This window comes from Aristolochia californica, unplaced genomic scaffold (assembly GCF_029961685.1).
Source record: "Aristolochia californica isolate CCGP_79_NKW_82.1479 unplaced genomic scaffold, dmAriCali1.0.hap1 SCAF_9, whole genome shotgun sequence".
NCBI classification, from domain to species: domain Eukaryota; kingdom Viridiplantae; phylum Streptophyta; class Magnoliopsida; order Piperales; family Aristolochiaceae; genus Aristolochia; species Aristolochia californica.
In genome coordinates, this window is record NW_027182290.1 from 2,933,995 (window position 1) to 2,949,236 (window position 15,242).

Genomic DNA, 15,242 nt, shown 5'->3' on the forward strand with positions numbered 1-15,242 from the left:
ATATACGCCACATACGCAACAACAAATGGGGTTTTCTAAAGAAATCCTGAGCGAAGCCTCTGGATTCCGAACAAGCCATCCTCTGCCAAACCCTAAAACCCAACGAGAGCCCTTCAATTCTCTCCTGCTTGCCCTGGCCGCTGGGTCCTCGTTCGCCTCTGTTTCCTCCTCTGATACCATCCGGGTTGTTTTTTTCTGTTTTTTTTTTCTCAAAACCCTAAGGTTAATCCTAGATGTCCACTTCTTCTTCCCAACCGCAATTCCGTTACACGCAGACGCCATCGAAGGTGCTGCATCTGCGTAATCTGCCATGGGAGTGCACAGAGGAGGAATTGGTGGAGCTCTGCAAGCCTTTTGGTAAGATTGTGAACACCAAATGCAACGTCGGTGCAAATCGAAACCAGGCTTTCGTTGAATTTGTGAGTATTGCTCTTGTATTTTGCTATTTCTTTGGTGGTTCGATGTTTGAAGGACTTTCGCTCGGTGATGTGTATTCTTACTTCGTTGGCTTAGGTATTTGGATTTTGTCTAGGTATTTTCTGTTTCTTCGATCTCTGAAGAATTAGGTCGTTGATGTGAATTTTTCTTCGTTGGCTTAGGTATTTGGAATCCGTATCGTTCTTATGGAGTCGATCTGCTTTTCTTTAGGCGCTAAAGTTGAAATCGTTCTTATGGAATTAGCTTATGATTTCATGGGTTGATCTCCTTGTTTTGTTGATGCGATAATCGAACACCATGTTTATCTTTTTCTCGCTTTTTTTTTTTGTTTTTATTTCGTCCATGACTTTAATCTTCAGCAGGTACAAGGACATGAGATCCTCACATGGCTGGGTGAATCTACCTGATGAATGTAATCATGCATGCTTCTTTTACTAGGTTTTTCCATTAGTTGTCAATGCTTCTTTGAGTAGGTGTTTTCATTCGCAGCTTTCTTTCTTAGGCTTGTTTGGAACCCCGTTGCTGCCAATTTCAAAGTGTAATGACTCTAGTTTCTTGATATCAAGCATATTTCCTTCTCTCTCTATCTATTTCTCTGTCTGTATGTGTCTCCAGTCAAACTAGAAGTTTTGGTGGTAGAAACACTGCTTCTTGGAATTTTTTTTTTTTTAAATTATTGGTTCTGTTTTACCAAAATTTTCAGGTCTTAGATTTGGTATATTTGTTACATGACATTAGGGAGTATAGGAAATGCCATTACATGGTGTACTTTAATGGATAAGCAGGGAACTGTCTCTGTTTTTGCAACAAGGGCATTTTTTTGTCTGACATACAATTTTAGTCTTCAAACATTTGTTGCTTATTATCATCACGGTTTTTTATGTTCTAAACTTGAGTCTGATATTGATGTTAACTAATTCCAATGTATTGTCAGGACTGTAAAGTTAAGCTGTTCTTATGACAAACTACATGTATTCATGTTTCAACGAGTAAAATGCCTGAACTTGTCTTCTAACATTTTTTTATTTCAAACTCTGCTGTTTCAATCTGAACCTAATGGAATGATAAGACCGGGTGATGCAATTTTGCAGATGGACCTTAATCAGGCAATTTCAATGGTTTCATATTATGCTTCTTCATCAGAGCCAGCTCAAGTTCGTGGCAAAACTGTATATATTCAGTACTCAAATAGGCAAGAAATTGTAAACAACAAGGGCTCTGGGGATGTGGCTGGAAATGTCCTGCTGGTGACAATTGAAGGTGTTGAGGCTGGAGATGTCAGCATAGATGTCATTCACTTGGTATGTTTTTTTTTTTTTACTCACTTCAACTATATTACTTTTCATTTTTAAACTGTGGGAAGGTCACCACCTTAAACATAATTTTGCCTTTTGCTTGATCCATATGTCTGAAATATTATTGGAAACAACAAAGTGGTTGTTAATATGCATTAGCTTTGCAGGGCATGTACATTTGATTCTTTGACTTCTGGTTGACATACTATGCATGGATCGGCAGGTCCATGTTAACTCGGAGAAATCCTCGTTGACAGCCTACTGCATTGGGGGAATATCACATCTGTTTGTTACCTCTTACCATCAATAATTAATTCATAGCTTTTTGCACCTAGATGTCCATTAATGGTATTCTTCTGTCTGAGCTTCCTGTGACATTTGTAGCTTGACTTTAGGTTCCATTAACCTGCATAGAAGCAGGTCTTACAAGTCAATCACTAATTCAAGTATCTTAGCTTTCTTGGATACCCCTGTGGCCTCTTCTTTGATTTATCATAATGCTCTGAAAATTATAATTTGTAGTACAATAGTGCTCATTGATTTGCTTTTTCATGATATTAATTTTATAAATATGCTGATGAAGTTATTGCATAGAGTTTTTCTCTACTGGTGAAATGCACCAGTCTATTTCATTGTTTTTGTTTTCTGACCATCTGTTATTTTCTGATGTATTTTACATTTGATATTTTAGCATGCATACATCTCATCTCTTCTGCAACAGTTTTGAATATATTGCTGTTTTAAGGCATAACTGTTGTCGTTTATACACATCATTTAAAAAAAAAAAAGTGTTAACTATTGTCTGCTTGTGTTTCTTGTGACCTTTACTTCACTCTCTTATTTAATCTCAAATTCTCTTGCAGGTATTTTCTGCTTTTGGATTTGTGCATAAAATTGCTACATTTGAAAAGGCTGCTGGTTTTCAGGTTTCATTTCTATGATTGCTATTTGGTGTTTATAATTTAAGTTTATCAGCTAATTTGTTTGAGAACTGTGTTATTAAAGTAATATGCCTCCTTTTCTTACAGGCATTAATCCAGTTTAGTGATGCTGAGACTGCTTCTGCAGCACGAAATGCATTGGATGGTAGAAGCATACCAAGGTGTATTTTCTATCTTATGTTGATCTGGAGTAGGTGTTAGCTTTATCTTCTTTTTTTCTCTCTTTATTTTCCCCTGGAGAAATAATTGTGGAATTGAAAACTTCAGGTACCTGCTTCCAGAGCATGTTAACACATGTCACTTGCGCATTTCATTTTCTGCTCATACAGATTTGAATATCAAGTTTCAGTCACATCGCAGCAGGTTTGTAGAAACATATGCTGTCATTCATGTAGGCATGCTGCTGAGTGTGCTGTATCAGAGCTTTTGCTTTATTATATCTATCATTTACTTGATTCCTGTTTGGCTGTAGCTTTTAGGTGGACTATTTTTCCTGCTTTTATTTTCTAGGGCCTGCTGCCCAGATTGTAGATTCCTTTAGTAATCCCTCCATTTTTCTTTCATGGCTTTAATTCTACCACCATACTGTTTTGCACTTTTAAGTTTCTCATGACTTTCTTTTGGAAAAAGCCACTGTATTACATATTGTGACTCTCTGCAATCGTATGGTATTTTTTTGTGCTGCATGAAATGCTGAAAGTCTGGAATATAAATATGTGTGTGTGTGAACCTGTTTGACAGGTCAGACTCTTTGATACTCACTGTGGTTAGGTGATGTTTATTTTGTACAAACATTTCATTCAAGATCCTAATACCTTATGATATTGTTGAAATGAGTTAGTTATTTTTCCCTTTTGGTTTTTTAAAATGGTGAGGGACATGGTCTCATTATGAGGACAAAAAACGTTTCTTTTTTTAGGAGAGGTTTTTTTTCCTTCCACCTTCTATTTTATGTTTAAGATTGATCTCAACATTATTTTGTGGTGCGTTTTAGTTATATTTTAATATTCTATTCTAGTTTGTTTTTCACGTAAGTGTCTGGATATCATAGTGTTGTCTTTTGGTTCATCTATTACCTAGGTCTGCTCTTTATTGTTGTTAAGTTGGCCTTCGAGATACTTCCTACCTGGAATTTTGTTTGTTTTGAAACTGGTTTGTAGATCTGTGATTTAGTAGCATAGGAAAGTAAAACTGCGGCATCACATGTTTTTACCTCGAATTTTCTTGCACACAGGGATTACACAAATCCATACCTACCTGTCAACCCTTCTGCAATTGAAGGAACACTGCAGGTTGGTACCATCTAATGGTAGAGTTTGTAGTGTGATAATTCTTTAATTGGGCTATTTCTTTCTAATAATGTTTCTACAGCCAACTGTAGGTCCTGACGGAAAGAAAAAAGAACCTGAGAGTAACGTTCTTCTGGCATCAATAGAAAATATGCAGTATGCTGTCACAGTTGATGTTCTTCACACGGTAATTGCCTTCCTATTAAATTCCGGGTGCTTGTGTTTAGCTTTGTTTGTGAATCTGTAGGTTGACTATTTGGGCCTGTCTTGCAGGTGTTTTCAGCGTTTGGAACTGTTCAGAAGATTGCCATATTTGAGAAGAATGGTGGAATGCAGGCACTTATTCAGTACCCTGGTAGGTTAATTCCAACCTTTGGGTATCAGTCCCTTTAATCTCCTTGAACTTTTGTTGTGTAGATAATTTGTCAGAGTTACTGCATTGCATATGCTAAGTAACCTTTGTTCTTGAATAAAGATTGTTTATATGGTAGTAAGCTAATGTTTGTCCTCCTCTCTTCAGATGTCACAACTGCTGCAATTGCTAAAGAGGCATTAGAAGGACATTGCATCTATGATGGTGGCTACTGTAAGCTTCATCTGTCATACTCTCGTCATACTGATCTCAATGTAAAGGTATATAATGTTTAGGTTACACATACCCAAAAAAGCAGTGAAAAGAAAATTTTTAAAAATGTCTCTGTATAGAAATGAACAGTGTGGTCCTACATTGATTGGAAAAAAAGGGAAACGAAACAGCCGTCAATGTATGCTTCTTGACACTTAAAATCTTCTTATGTGCTTTATTGTTCATGTTTTTCCCAGAATTGATTGTTCTGGTTTGTTTTCAGGCACATAATGACAGAAGCAGAGACTACACAATCCCAGATGCGGGAGTTCTTGGCATGCAACAACCCCCTCCGGGACCAGGTACTCCTATGCCGGCAGTTGCAGGTAGCTGGCAGAGTCCACAGGTTACTGCACCGATGTATGTTGGAAATGAGTATCCAGCCGGTGCTCAACCTCCTGTCCCCAGTGCAGCTATGCCTGGAATGGGATGGGACCCAAGCTTATCGGCAGGGAGGCTACCATTTGTGTCAGGCCGTGGTGCCTATCTGGGACAAACATATGTTCCATCCAGTGTTCCTTATTCTGGCCCCAGTATTCCTGGCACCTCAGCTGAATCTCCTGCTGCATTTGCAAGAGCAGGTGGTTTTCAGCAGCCAATGCCGCCTCAGTTGGGTCATGAGCCGAATGGCCGACCTGCAGGCGGTGCAGCTTCCGCAGGGCAGCCTCCATTGTATTACGCGTAGTGCTTCGAATGATCCTGGTGGTAGTTGGAATGTGGGAAAACAGAGGTATTGGATGTCAAAGCCAGTTTTGCTTTGGATCAATGAACAGAGGCAAATCCAGTGTAATTTACTATCGGTATCTTCTGTACCCCCCTAAAACTTTTGAGGTTGCATTTTGATGACCTTTGCATAAGAATTCATTTCCTTAAATTTCCAGCATAGTGTGTGGGGGGTGTCATAGTTTGCTTGTGTATTGTTGTAATTTAATAATAGTATTATGTTTATAGCTATCTACTGATATCTCTGTTTGGTGCACTAGTCCTTGCGTCCATAAGAAAGAGATTCTAATGAAAACAACAATTCGTATAAATATGTTGTAGCTCAGAAATGTCTGATGTTAGGGTAGTTCACTCCCTATACAGAGTCGCCTTGGACCAATGATATCTTAGTTAACGATACCCCTTAGATAAATATTACAAAAAAAAATAAAAAAAAATTGTAATTCTTATTTTAAGGGGGGCCATGTGAATTCTAATAGTTACTTTTTGATCATCAAAATAGCAATATTCACTTTATCCTTCTAATAAATATATTATATATAATATTTTACAACATTTGGGACGATGGGGCCCTTTTTTTTATGATTAATATCATTTTGCATAGTACAAAAGGAGTGGGTCATTAAATGAAATAGCAACCATCAATCAGCTTCATACTTGCCTTGTTACAACTATCATTTTTCGCCTGTTTGAACTAGTTTCTAGTTCTACCCACGCAAAAGATTTGGGACCAGTCGGATCGGATTTTAGACTTGAAGATTGGTACCTAGGCGAGTTTTCCTCAAAATCTGGGGGCATTTTCTTCTGTCCGGATATTTTTTCTCTGCTATAAAGCATTAGCTTGACCAGAAAACACCAGACAAGGCAGGCGAACACACTCATACTTCCACTCAAAAACTACCCTTCTTACTCCCTCTTCGTCTACCAATTCCTACTTCTACAGTGTCTTCCATCTTTCTATTTTATGTGACTTTTTTTTTTTTTTTTGCTGCGAAGAGCTGCTGTAAGTTTGTCTTCTCTTCTTCTCTCTGCTGCTTGCTTGTCTGCCTGCCTTTTTTTTTTATATATATATTTTCTTGTCTATTGTGAGCTGGTTACTTTCCTATGGATGTATGGATTTCTTTCTTTTCTGTTTTTGTGTTTGGGGGCAAATGGTACGGTCTGTGTTTTCTGTAGTCTTTATTTGGATACAGTTTGTGCTCTCTTTTTTGTTTTGTTTGTTTTTTCTTTTTCCATTTCTTTAGTTTTTGGATTTCGTTTGGTTGGTATTTGATATGTAGTTGAGATTTCTATGGTCCGGCTTTTATGTCTTTCGTTATCTTGTCATATCTTGTTCTTTTTCTCACGTTAAGATTTTGGTGTCATGTATCTTTCATTTGACACATTCTTTTCGTTACCCCAACAATGTTCTTTTGTTCCTGAAACTTGTGTTAGAGTGAATAAAAATTTTCCGGTTGGACTATGGACTTCATTCATTTGTAAAGGGTCCGGTTTCCAACATGTCTTAAGCTCCAAATGGCCGACTGTATTGCTTCCCATTTTCTTTTTCCTTGTATTTCTTCCTTCTTGTTGAGCAAATTGGGGTTTTGAGAGGCTGTTCTGGCATTTATTGGCGTTTTGAATTGTCGTTTTGGATTACCGGCCTCTTCTCTTTTAGTTCATATTGACACTGCATTCAGCTTTCGACCTGGTTTTTGTGCATCGAATATATATGCATTTTTATCTTCTCTCTTTGCTTTTTGGTTAGATAGCTTTATTTGAACAATAAGATTGTTGGGCGTTCAAATGGGTCTTCCTCGTGTTGTTTATGGTATAGAATGAACTAAGTTCATGTGATATGGGGCTGTATTATATGGATAAAATATTTTGGCTTGTGCTAAAAGAATGTTTATGTTTTCTAAAATGTTCCTTATGGTTCGCTATTCTTTTTACATGTCAGATTTTTATCTTTTCTGACGGTTTGGTAATCCTCCATTTTCATGCTTCCTATTCTGAAATGTTCTTCTCATTGTTTATTCAATACAATTGCTTTGAGATTTATTTTATTTTTTTCATTTTTTTTCCTGTCCATTCGATGCCATGTGCTGTATTCTGCCTATTATGAATAAGATGTAGGTTTTATTGTGTTCTGTTTACTTGCTGATCTTTTACTTTTAAAAACGCCTACCTGTGGTTCTCTGGCCATGGGTTGTTTCTTGTATCCAATTCCAGTGAGAATATGATTTGATGATATCCTAGTGATCTCCTTTGTTTCTTATATATTGAGTCGTTTTCTTCTACAATTCCTTTGCAGAATAAGAGTGCTTCTCACTGAGTTAATTGAACATTTCAAGAATCATGGGGAATGACAATTAGACAGCTGGCCAGTTATATGAGTAGCACTGATTCTGACCAGAGAGCTGATGGAAAATTGGCTAGGAACTGCTAATGATGTGATGGGGAGCTCTGAATTATTGTCACCAGTGAAAATCTCATACTGAAGTTGACGGTTTTTGTTTATACATCTCCTTTGAGTTTGGGTCCCATAAAATTATGAGAACATAAAACAGGTTTAATTTAGTTGTGACAAAAACAACATTCGGAAAGGAACTACTGCAATCAGTTTTTGTAGAGTAAATGTCATCATTCAGCAACTGGATTGTGTAGGTCCACAATTATTTCTTCACTGCGTAATAGAACATAGCTAAGACGGGGTCACTTTGTTGTGTGGCTGCAAAGCCACATGGGTCCCATGCAGGCAGTGGAGACTTGTCCATGAGCCCCAACGAGCCCTTCTGGAGGACTAATACAAGCTTCTCACCTCCGCTGTCGAGGAGATGGGATTATTGTTTCCATCCCGAAGGGGTATCCTATAGCTCACATGGTGGCAACTTACTTTATGGCTCTTCCCTTTCCTCAAATGGTAAAGAAAGCAGGAGCTGCGTGAGGGGAGAACAGTTACCCAATCATGTATATCCTGCATCTGATGGTGGTGCGTCATGTTTCAGTAGCCCATCTGATAGTTTTCATAGCCAACAGTGGACGTCTCCACCAGTACAAGGGATTCATGTCAATGAGTTTCTTTCCACTGCAGTAAGAGGTATGCTATGTACGATGTGATTTCCCATGCTTATTGCCGATTTAAATTATTTAATAGTCTCTTGTATTTATTGGAAAAAAGTGGTTACCTTATTTTTGTGATTTGGAGTTCTATTATTTTGTTGTCCTTTTCCTGTATTATCAATCGAGAAGGCTTATGATGAAAGTAAAAAGGGTGAGTCTGTACAATTGAATTTGTTCTATCTCATCTAGCTATTTGAGCATAATTTTGAATCTTTAGTGGGTTCCAGTTTAGATGCATATGTTGATGTTTGGAAATGAGCTTCTTTGTACCCTCAGTTCTGTTTCTGTTGAGTTTTACGTTCTGGTTGGAACTGTCGGACCTTCTTGCATGCAGGATATTCAGATGTTCTGTCTATTGATCGGTACAGTCTTTGGTGCAGTTGCTCTGTCAAGTTTGATTGTTCCCTATCTTCAGCGATATCTATGGAGCTAATGATAAATATTGTTGATGTCTTTTACAATCATTGATGTTGCTGGGGCCCTCTAGGTTTGGAGAAGCGGGAGGAAGCCTTTTAGTTGTTAAAATGCAACCTCTAGGATGAAATTGTGTGCAACTAATAGAGAGTGTATTAGGCTAGTACAATTTGTGGGGGGGGGGGGAGTGTTTATTGTTGATTGATGCCGAGCCATCAAAAGGAAAATTGCATGTGGTAGTCTGGTCTATTACAAGCTTTTTGGTTGTTGAATCACTAAAGTGTTTCATGATTACTGACAAAACAAGCAGCATTCAGGGCTATGCCCTCATAGATGGGGGTGGCAAGACGTTTTAGGTAGCAATGTTTGATGTGTAAACACAATTTTGGGAGGCTGCATCTGATAAGATCCGGTTCTTATAGGATGAGGGTTTACTTTTTGTATTCACTGAGAATTAAAGCTAAGCATATGTTTTCAATATTTTAGAGGTCAGAATCTCCTTTTTTGAAGTTGAGGTGGATTAATCCATTAATTATCACGTCTGATAATGAAATTCTCTAATTCGCATTAATTGTTACAGAGTGTTTTTGTAGAGCAACCACCTGTGAAAGCTTTTAATGGTTAAGAAGAAACCAATCTAAAATACATTGCAAGGTTAGTCCAATCAGAATTGCCTGACTTAGAATAATTATGCTGGAAATCTAGTGTACTTCAGCGGAATCCGGAAATACTAAGTAGAGTGTCCAAGAACGAGATGGGTTTCAAACAACAAAGTGGATGGTGAAAGGACAGATTGGCTCGGGTAAGAGATTAGCTGCCCTGCAGAGCTATTCTCTTGTCTTGACAGAGCTAAGAACACTGGTGTGAAGTCGCCTATCAAGGGAGAGAAAGAACAGAATACCTTGTTCCTCATTTGTGGAGAAATTTTGTTGGGTCTAATCTGGTTCACTTTAATCAATTGTTGAAGGGAAGCAGTAGCTTGTTTCATTTATAATTCTGTTGCCACTTTGCATTAGGAAAGAAAACCTTTTAGTGAAAGAAAACCACTCTGACACTTGGTTTTCTCTGGTAGGTCTATATTGGCTTGTGATGTGGTTGTGGAGAGTATCTGTAAAGATTGATACTTGCCAGCTTTTGTAAGCTACTCCTTTTTGGTCCTCCAAAACTCACCATGCAATCTATTTGATGGAGTGAGAATTGTATATTGAGTTGAATGATTCATGAAAGAGTGATGCACCAGTCACTTTTTTTGCATTGGGCACCTAAACTTTGCGATTAGTTCAGTGATCCTCAGACATTCTCATTATGGCAATATTGAGGATTAAAATGTTATATGTACACATTAACATATAGCGGTGCACCTCTTATTTTTTAGGGCAATTTTTTGCAAATCAAGTTCCAAATCCTACTTTCACTCGGAGGAAATAAACAATGGGCTTGTTGAATCAATGGCTAAACTAGTTTTAAAATGAAAGAGGTTCACAATACCAGTATCATGTTTCAATTGCTATACCAGACATCTCAAAGTCAGTTGGATATTAACCAATATGGCAGATGAGACCTCCATGTTAGTCAGTGATATGCTGAAACAATCAATACAGAAATATATTATTCATATGCAGCCAATTAGTTTCTTGTGTATGGCCCTGGGAGATTGCAATTCCACAAACAATGATTGGGAAGTGGTGCCTTTTCTATGTTCTTTTCTTTGCTTGTGTTGGAAGATGGGTCCAAGCCCATAAGATATGGACCCACCATGATCACGTGAGGTGGCATGATGAGTCTTACACAATAAGAAGTCTTACAGAGCCAAAATTATTATAGAAGTAGGTCTCACGGAAGAGTTTCAGTTTAAAGGTATTTTAGTCATGTTAGTCTTTTATTTATATTGGGTTATTTAATTATGCTAGGACTTATCTTTAAGTGTTAGAGTTTGGGTGTAATTGGGATAAAGGTAGTTTAATTGTAATTGGACTCTACTACCTTCTTCTATTATAAATAGAGGTTCATTTACTCTGATTACGTTAAGTCAATGAAGTATTTTTCTCTTTTCTATAAATTCAACATGGTATTAGAGCAGGTTCTGTGAGTTGACTCGGTCAACCCACATAGATAATGTGATCTTTTTCTGATCTATTATCTCTAGCAGTTTGGATTCGTATTTTTCTTTTTTTCAGTCCCTATACCCGTTGTTTGCTTTAAGTTAAAGCACCTCTATACTGTTATTCTATTTCCGGGAGTTTTTGGTTCATGACCCCTGACCGCGACGATCCCTCTATGTCTCTGAAGCTTCTCGCCCTTGGCGTCGTCTGTGGGAAGATATATATTACAGTTTGGACGTCTCCATATCTGGATTAGTCTCAATTATTCAGGCTTCATCACGTTGCTGATTTCCCGTGATTGCCTCTGCTAGATCTTATCTCATCACCACTCTCTGGAGTCTCGGCAATTTCTACTAGTTTTTGCAGGTTTTCTCTCACTCTAGCCGTCATCACCGCTATCATCATCGGGCTTTGAACATCAATAGCGAAAGTCTGTGCGGTGAGCGTGGATATATGATAATCTCTCTATTGTCTCTGTATCGATTCAGAACGGTGCTTTGTTGTAAAATATTCTGCAATGCTGGCTGACTGATTTGGCATTCCTCGCTGATTCTTTGGGAGATATCTTCTCTGCTATTTTTGGAAAATTCCGCCTTCGTCTCTGCAAATCCACGAGATTATTTTGCGCCGTTGCTTGACTCTGCCTTGCTATCATAATTCCACTACTATTGCCGATAGATTTCCGAGTATCTTTGTCGAGAATCACAGTCCTGTCGCCATTGTTGGAGAAGACGGCACTTTTCCAGTGTTTTGAATCTCTTTCGAGGCGTCAACAACGTTTGATCTTGCTGGTTCGTCGCCGTGCTGTTCAGAAACCAGTGCTTTTCAGGGAAGAAGACACACTATTGCTGGATTTTCGTTGTTCTTTGTTCCCGTAGCTGGTTCTGCTCTCTGATTTTTCCATTTTGTTCGGCGTCGTGAGGAAGACGATGACTGTTGCAAAATTACACGTTTCCTAAGTTAGGAAACTTATATAATCTAGCGTTGGTTCTGCCATCCCGAACCAAATCTGCCAAACTCATTCTATCCGCTCGGGTTAATCCAGTGGGTCGGACCAACTCAGTGAGTCAACTCGGGTCCGGGTCAATTGACTCGGTCCACTTGTTTTTTGCATCGGATATACGGGTTCGGGTCTCAAGTGTTACATATATTTCTACCACGACTCGGCTATTTTCATCTACTATTTGACTCGGCGTTATTTGATTCTATTTGTCCAGTTGGATTATTATTTTGAGGTATTTGCAACATCAGATTATTTCATGGGTCTTTTACAAGGATATTTATTATTTGGTACGTGTTTTATGGGTTAAGCCCATTTCAGCTACAACTATTATGTCTCTTTGGATGAGACATTATTATTGAAGAAATGGTGGCCTTAGCATCCTATCTTCCTCTTTACCTATTGCCCATTAGTTATTTGGCAGTCTCTCTCCTACCATCCTTTATTTGACTCTCAAATACCCCTTTGGGCCAACCTCTTGTGTGTTGCTTCGATTGGTATTTTTAGTCCATACATAAATACATATATATGGGTGTTATAAGTCCATTAAGACTTTTTTTATATATATACCCATGGGTCTTTTATCGCCGTCTTGTGAATGACAGGCATTACCTACTTATCACCTATTTCTACCTTTGAGAGTTGGTGCCCGGGTTGGGACACCGTGATGGAGGAACTTATTATTATATTTATGTTACCTGTTACCCCCCTTAATTGACATTTATTACTCCTACCACTTGAGAGTCGATGTCTAGGGTTTAGACACGGTGATAGAGGAGTTTTATTACATTTCTGAGCATTGCGTATAGACCCACTACCTACAGAAGATAGGAGTATGCCTTACATCTTGCATGGGTTATGACTGGAGTATGGAACAATGTCATACGGCTTGGATTGATTTTACTCTTACTTATCTTATGCCAGTTGGGCCTCATGGAAGATACCACCAACATGAGGGGGAGTGTTGGAAGATATGGAGGACTGGCATTTTATATGCCATTTTATACAAGAAGATCCTATATATCATTTGCAGCAAGCTAGAAGTTGACGATGTTCTCTCACCCCCAGCTTGAGGGGGAGTGTTGGAAGATGGGCCCAAGCCCACACGACCAAGGAAGGCCTATATATCCAAGTGTGTTGGAAGATGAGCCCAAACCCATAAGATATGGACTTACCATGATCACATGAGGTGGCATGATGAGTCTTACACAATAAGAAGTCTTATAGAGCCAAAATTATTATGGAAGTAGGTCTCACAGAAGAGTTTTAATTTAAAGTTGTTTTAGTTATGTTAGTCTTCTATTTATATTGGGTTATTTAATTATGCTAAGACTTATCTTTTAGTGTTAGAGTTTGGGTGTAATTGGGACAAAGGTAGTTTAATTGTAATTGGACTCTACTACCTTGCTCTATTGTAAATAAAGGTTCACGTACTCTTATTACATTAAGTTAATAAAGTATTTTTCTCTTTTCCATAAATTCAACAGCTTGTATGTTTCTTTATGATTTCTTTGTGTTCTCTACATACATAATTTCAAGTACATTTTGATTTTTCTGTACTATGCACCATGCTTGTTAAGTGACTTCTATTATTTTCTTTGGTTAGAGTCATCATCTGCACCAACAGCTTCTGTACTTTCTGGAGAGGTATACATACACACTTTGACACTCTCTATGATGCACATGTTTGTTCTTGCGCATTGTTTGAAGCTTCTTTCAGTGTCATATTTGACATGCAGTTTCACATTAAGTGATTCAATTTGCCAAATGGGTTTATGCATTTTGCAGGGCACCTCAGCAATCCCACATAGTGGTGGATCAACTTCTTCCCTTTCAGATAATAGTGAATACGAGTCAATTTCGAAGAGACCTGTACCACCTCATTGTAACTTTTCCAGCCGCTGTTCTTTTATGTCTAAACCTGTATACCCTGTAGCCTTTTCATGCCGAGTATCTGAAAGAGAAGTCCATGGAACAGCTGCTAATTTCAGTTTGGACGACCGGCCATTCTCTGCTGAGCTCCATTTGAGTTCCAAGTCCATCCAAACTCTAAGTGAAGACTTGCCCACTAGCCAGCAGGAAGGTTTTAGGTGGAGCAGTGCCACCAGTATAGATTGTATTGATGTGTCTGAGTGCTTGGCAGCTGAGAGTATGAGTGCCACACAATTATTTGGAGCCTCCAAATGTGCTTTATGTGACCGGTTCCTGTCACAGAGGTCTCCGCGGATCGCAAGGAGTGGAGATATGCCTGTGACTAGTGTCCTCTCCTGTTGCCATGTTTATCATGCTGAATGCTTAGAGCAAACGACTCCCAAGACTCAAAAACATGATCCACCTTGTCCAGTATGCATGAGAATAGACGATGAGAATTTCCCTAGCCAAAGGTCTATTTCAAGGCTGAGGGGTGGACTTCCATGGCTCAGACCTTTTGGAGAGGAAGGCCCATCAAGATCTTGGAGCTGTGGACGGGTTGATGACTTTGTTGTGGGGGCTTTGCACAGCCAGACCAGGAACAGCATGATTTTGCTGAACAGACAACGTCTCAAGAAGCAACTTTCCATGAAGATGAATGCAGGCAAAGAAGTCCAGGGTAAGGTGAAGCAAAGTGGTGTTCATTTGTCAAGGAAATCTATTGATCGAGCAGTTGAATGTTCAATGGCTGAACCAGATCCGATATTTTAGAAATGGTGAAATTTTTTTTTTTTTAACTTGGCTAGTATTTGGAACTTTCTGCCCTCTGAGCTTTAAAATTTCCTATTGGGTTACTTTCACTTTCACTTTCAGAGTGCATTAACAGGACCATTAGGGTATTCATTTTGTTTTCAGCTTCCCCAAACAAAGATGTTGTCAGCCTTTCTCATGGATGATTGATGGTCTTGGTTTTTTCAAGTCTTTGCTGGTCAGTGTAATTAAGCTTCTCATTACGCTTCACAGAGAGACGTGATTGAAAAAATCGAGTCTGTTTGTTAACCTAAGTTAGATGGACATGGTATATGTGGGCAATTGACCTACTCTCCCAAAAGAATCCATCAAAGTAAACCCATGGGTAGCAGTGGGTTGGATTGAACTCTGAACTTCCAGCTTCCTTGACCTCTTCTTCTAAATCCAATTCATAACAGATTTGCCGGCTCTCTTTCTGGTTTTGTAGCATCTGGTACGTAAACATGGTAGCAAGGCACGTATCCCATACTCAGCCATGTCTTTCGGTGCCAAAGATAATCTGCATTTCTAGAACAAGACAACAAAAACAAAAATGGCGAGACTGGTTAGAGAAGTTTGTCTGCACGGAAGAGTGATGCAGAGCGGATGTTCG

At 38.7% G+C, this 15,242-nt stretch overlaps 2 protein-coding genes across 5 annotated transcripts; both read left to right on the top strand.

Annotated features, from left to right (window-relative positions):
- The first annotated feature begins 52 nt into the window (after positions 1-52).
- On the top strand, positions 53-5,542 carry LOC137941014 (polypyrimidine tract-binding protein homolog 1-like). Of its 4 annotated transcripts, XM_068786214.1 has the most exons (11): positions 331-419; positions 1,373-1,427; positions 1,530-1,739; positions 2,597-2,659; positions 2,762-2,835; positions 2,942-3,037; positions 3,909-3,966; positions 4,046-4,150; positions 4,237-4,318; positions 4,484-4,596; positions 4,812-5,542. In XM_068786214.1, exons 2-11 carry the CDS (start codon positions 1,416-1,418, stop codon positions 5,271-5,273), a joined length of 1,275 nt encoding a protein of 424 aa, XP_068642315.1. In that variant the 5' UTR covers positions 331-419; positions 1,373-1,415; the 3' UTR covers positions 5,274-5,542. The 4 variants fall into 4 exon arrangements, 3 of the variants coding, with proteins under 3 accessions (XP_068642314.1, XP_068642316.1, XP_068642315.1); XR_011110351.1 differs by lacking the exon at positions 1,373-1,427 and having other exon boundaries at positions 53-419; positions 4,484-4,727; positions 4,812-4,900; XM_068786213.1 differs by lacking the exon at positions 1,373-1,427 and having other exon boundaries at positions 53-419.
- A 604-nt stretch (positions 5,543-6,146) lies between these two features.
- On the top strand, positions 6,147-14,818 carry LOC137941468 (uncharacterized). Its single transcript, XM_068786899.1, has 4 exons — positions 6,147-6,314; positions 7,605-8,390; positions 13,536-13,576; positions 13,718-14,818. Exons 2-4 carry the CDS (start codon positions 8,066-8,068, stop codon positions 14,609-14,611), a joined length of 1,260 nt encoding a protein of 419 aa, XP_068643000.1. The 5' UTR covers positions 6,147-6,314; positions 7,605-8,065; the 3' UTR covers positions 14,612-14,818.
- Positions 14,819-15,242: the final 424 nt, after the last annotated feature.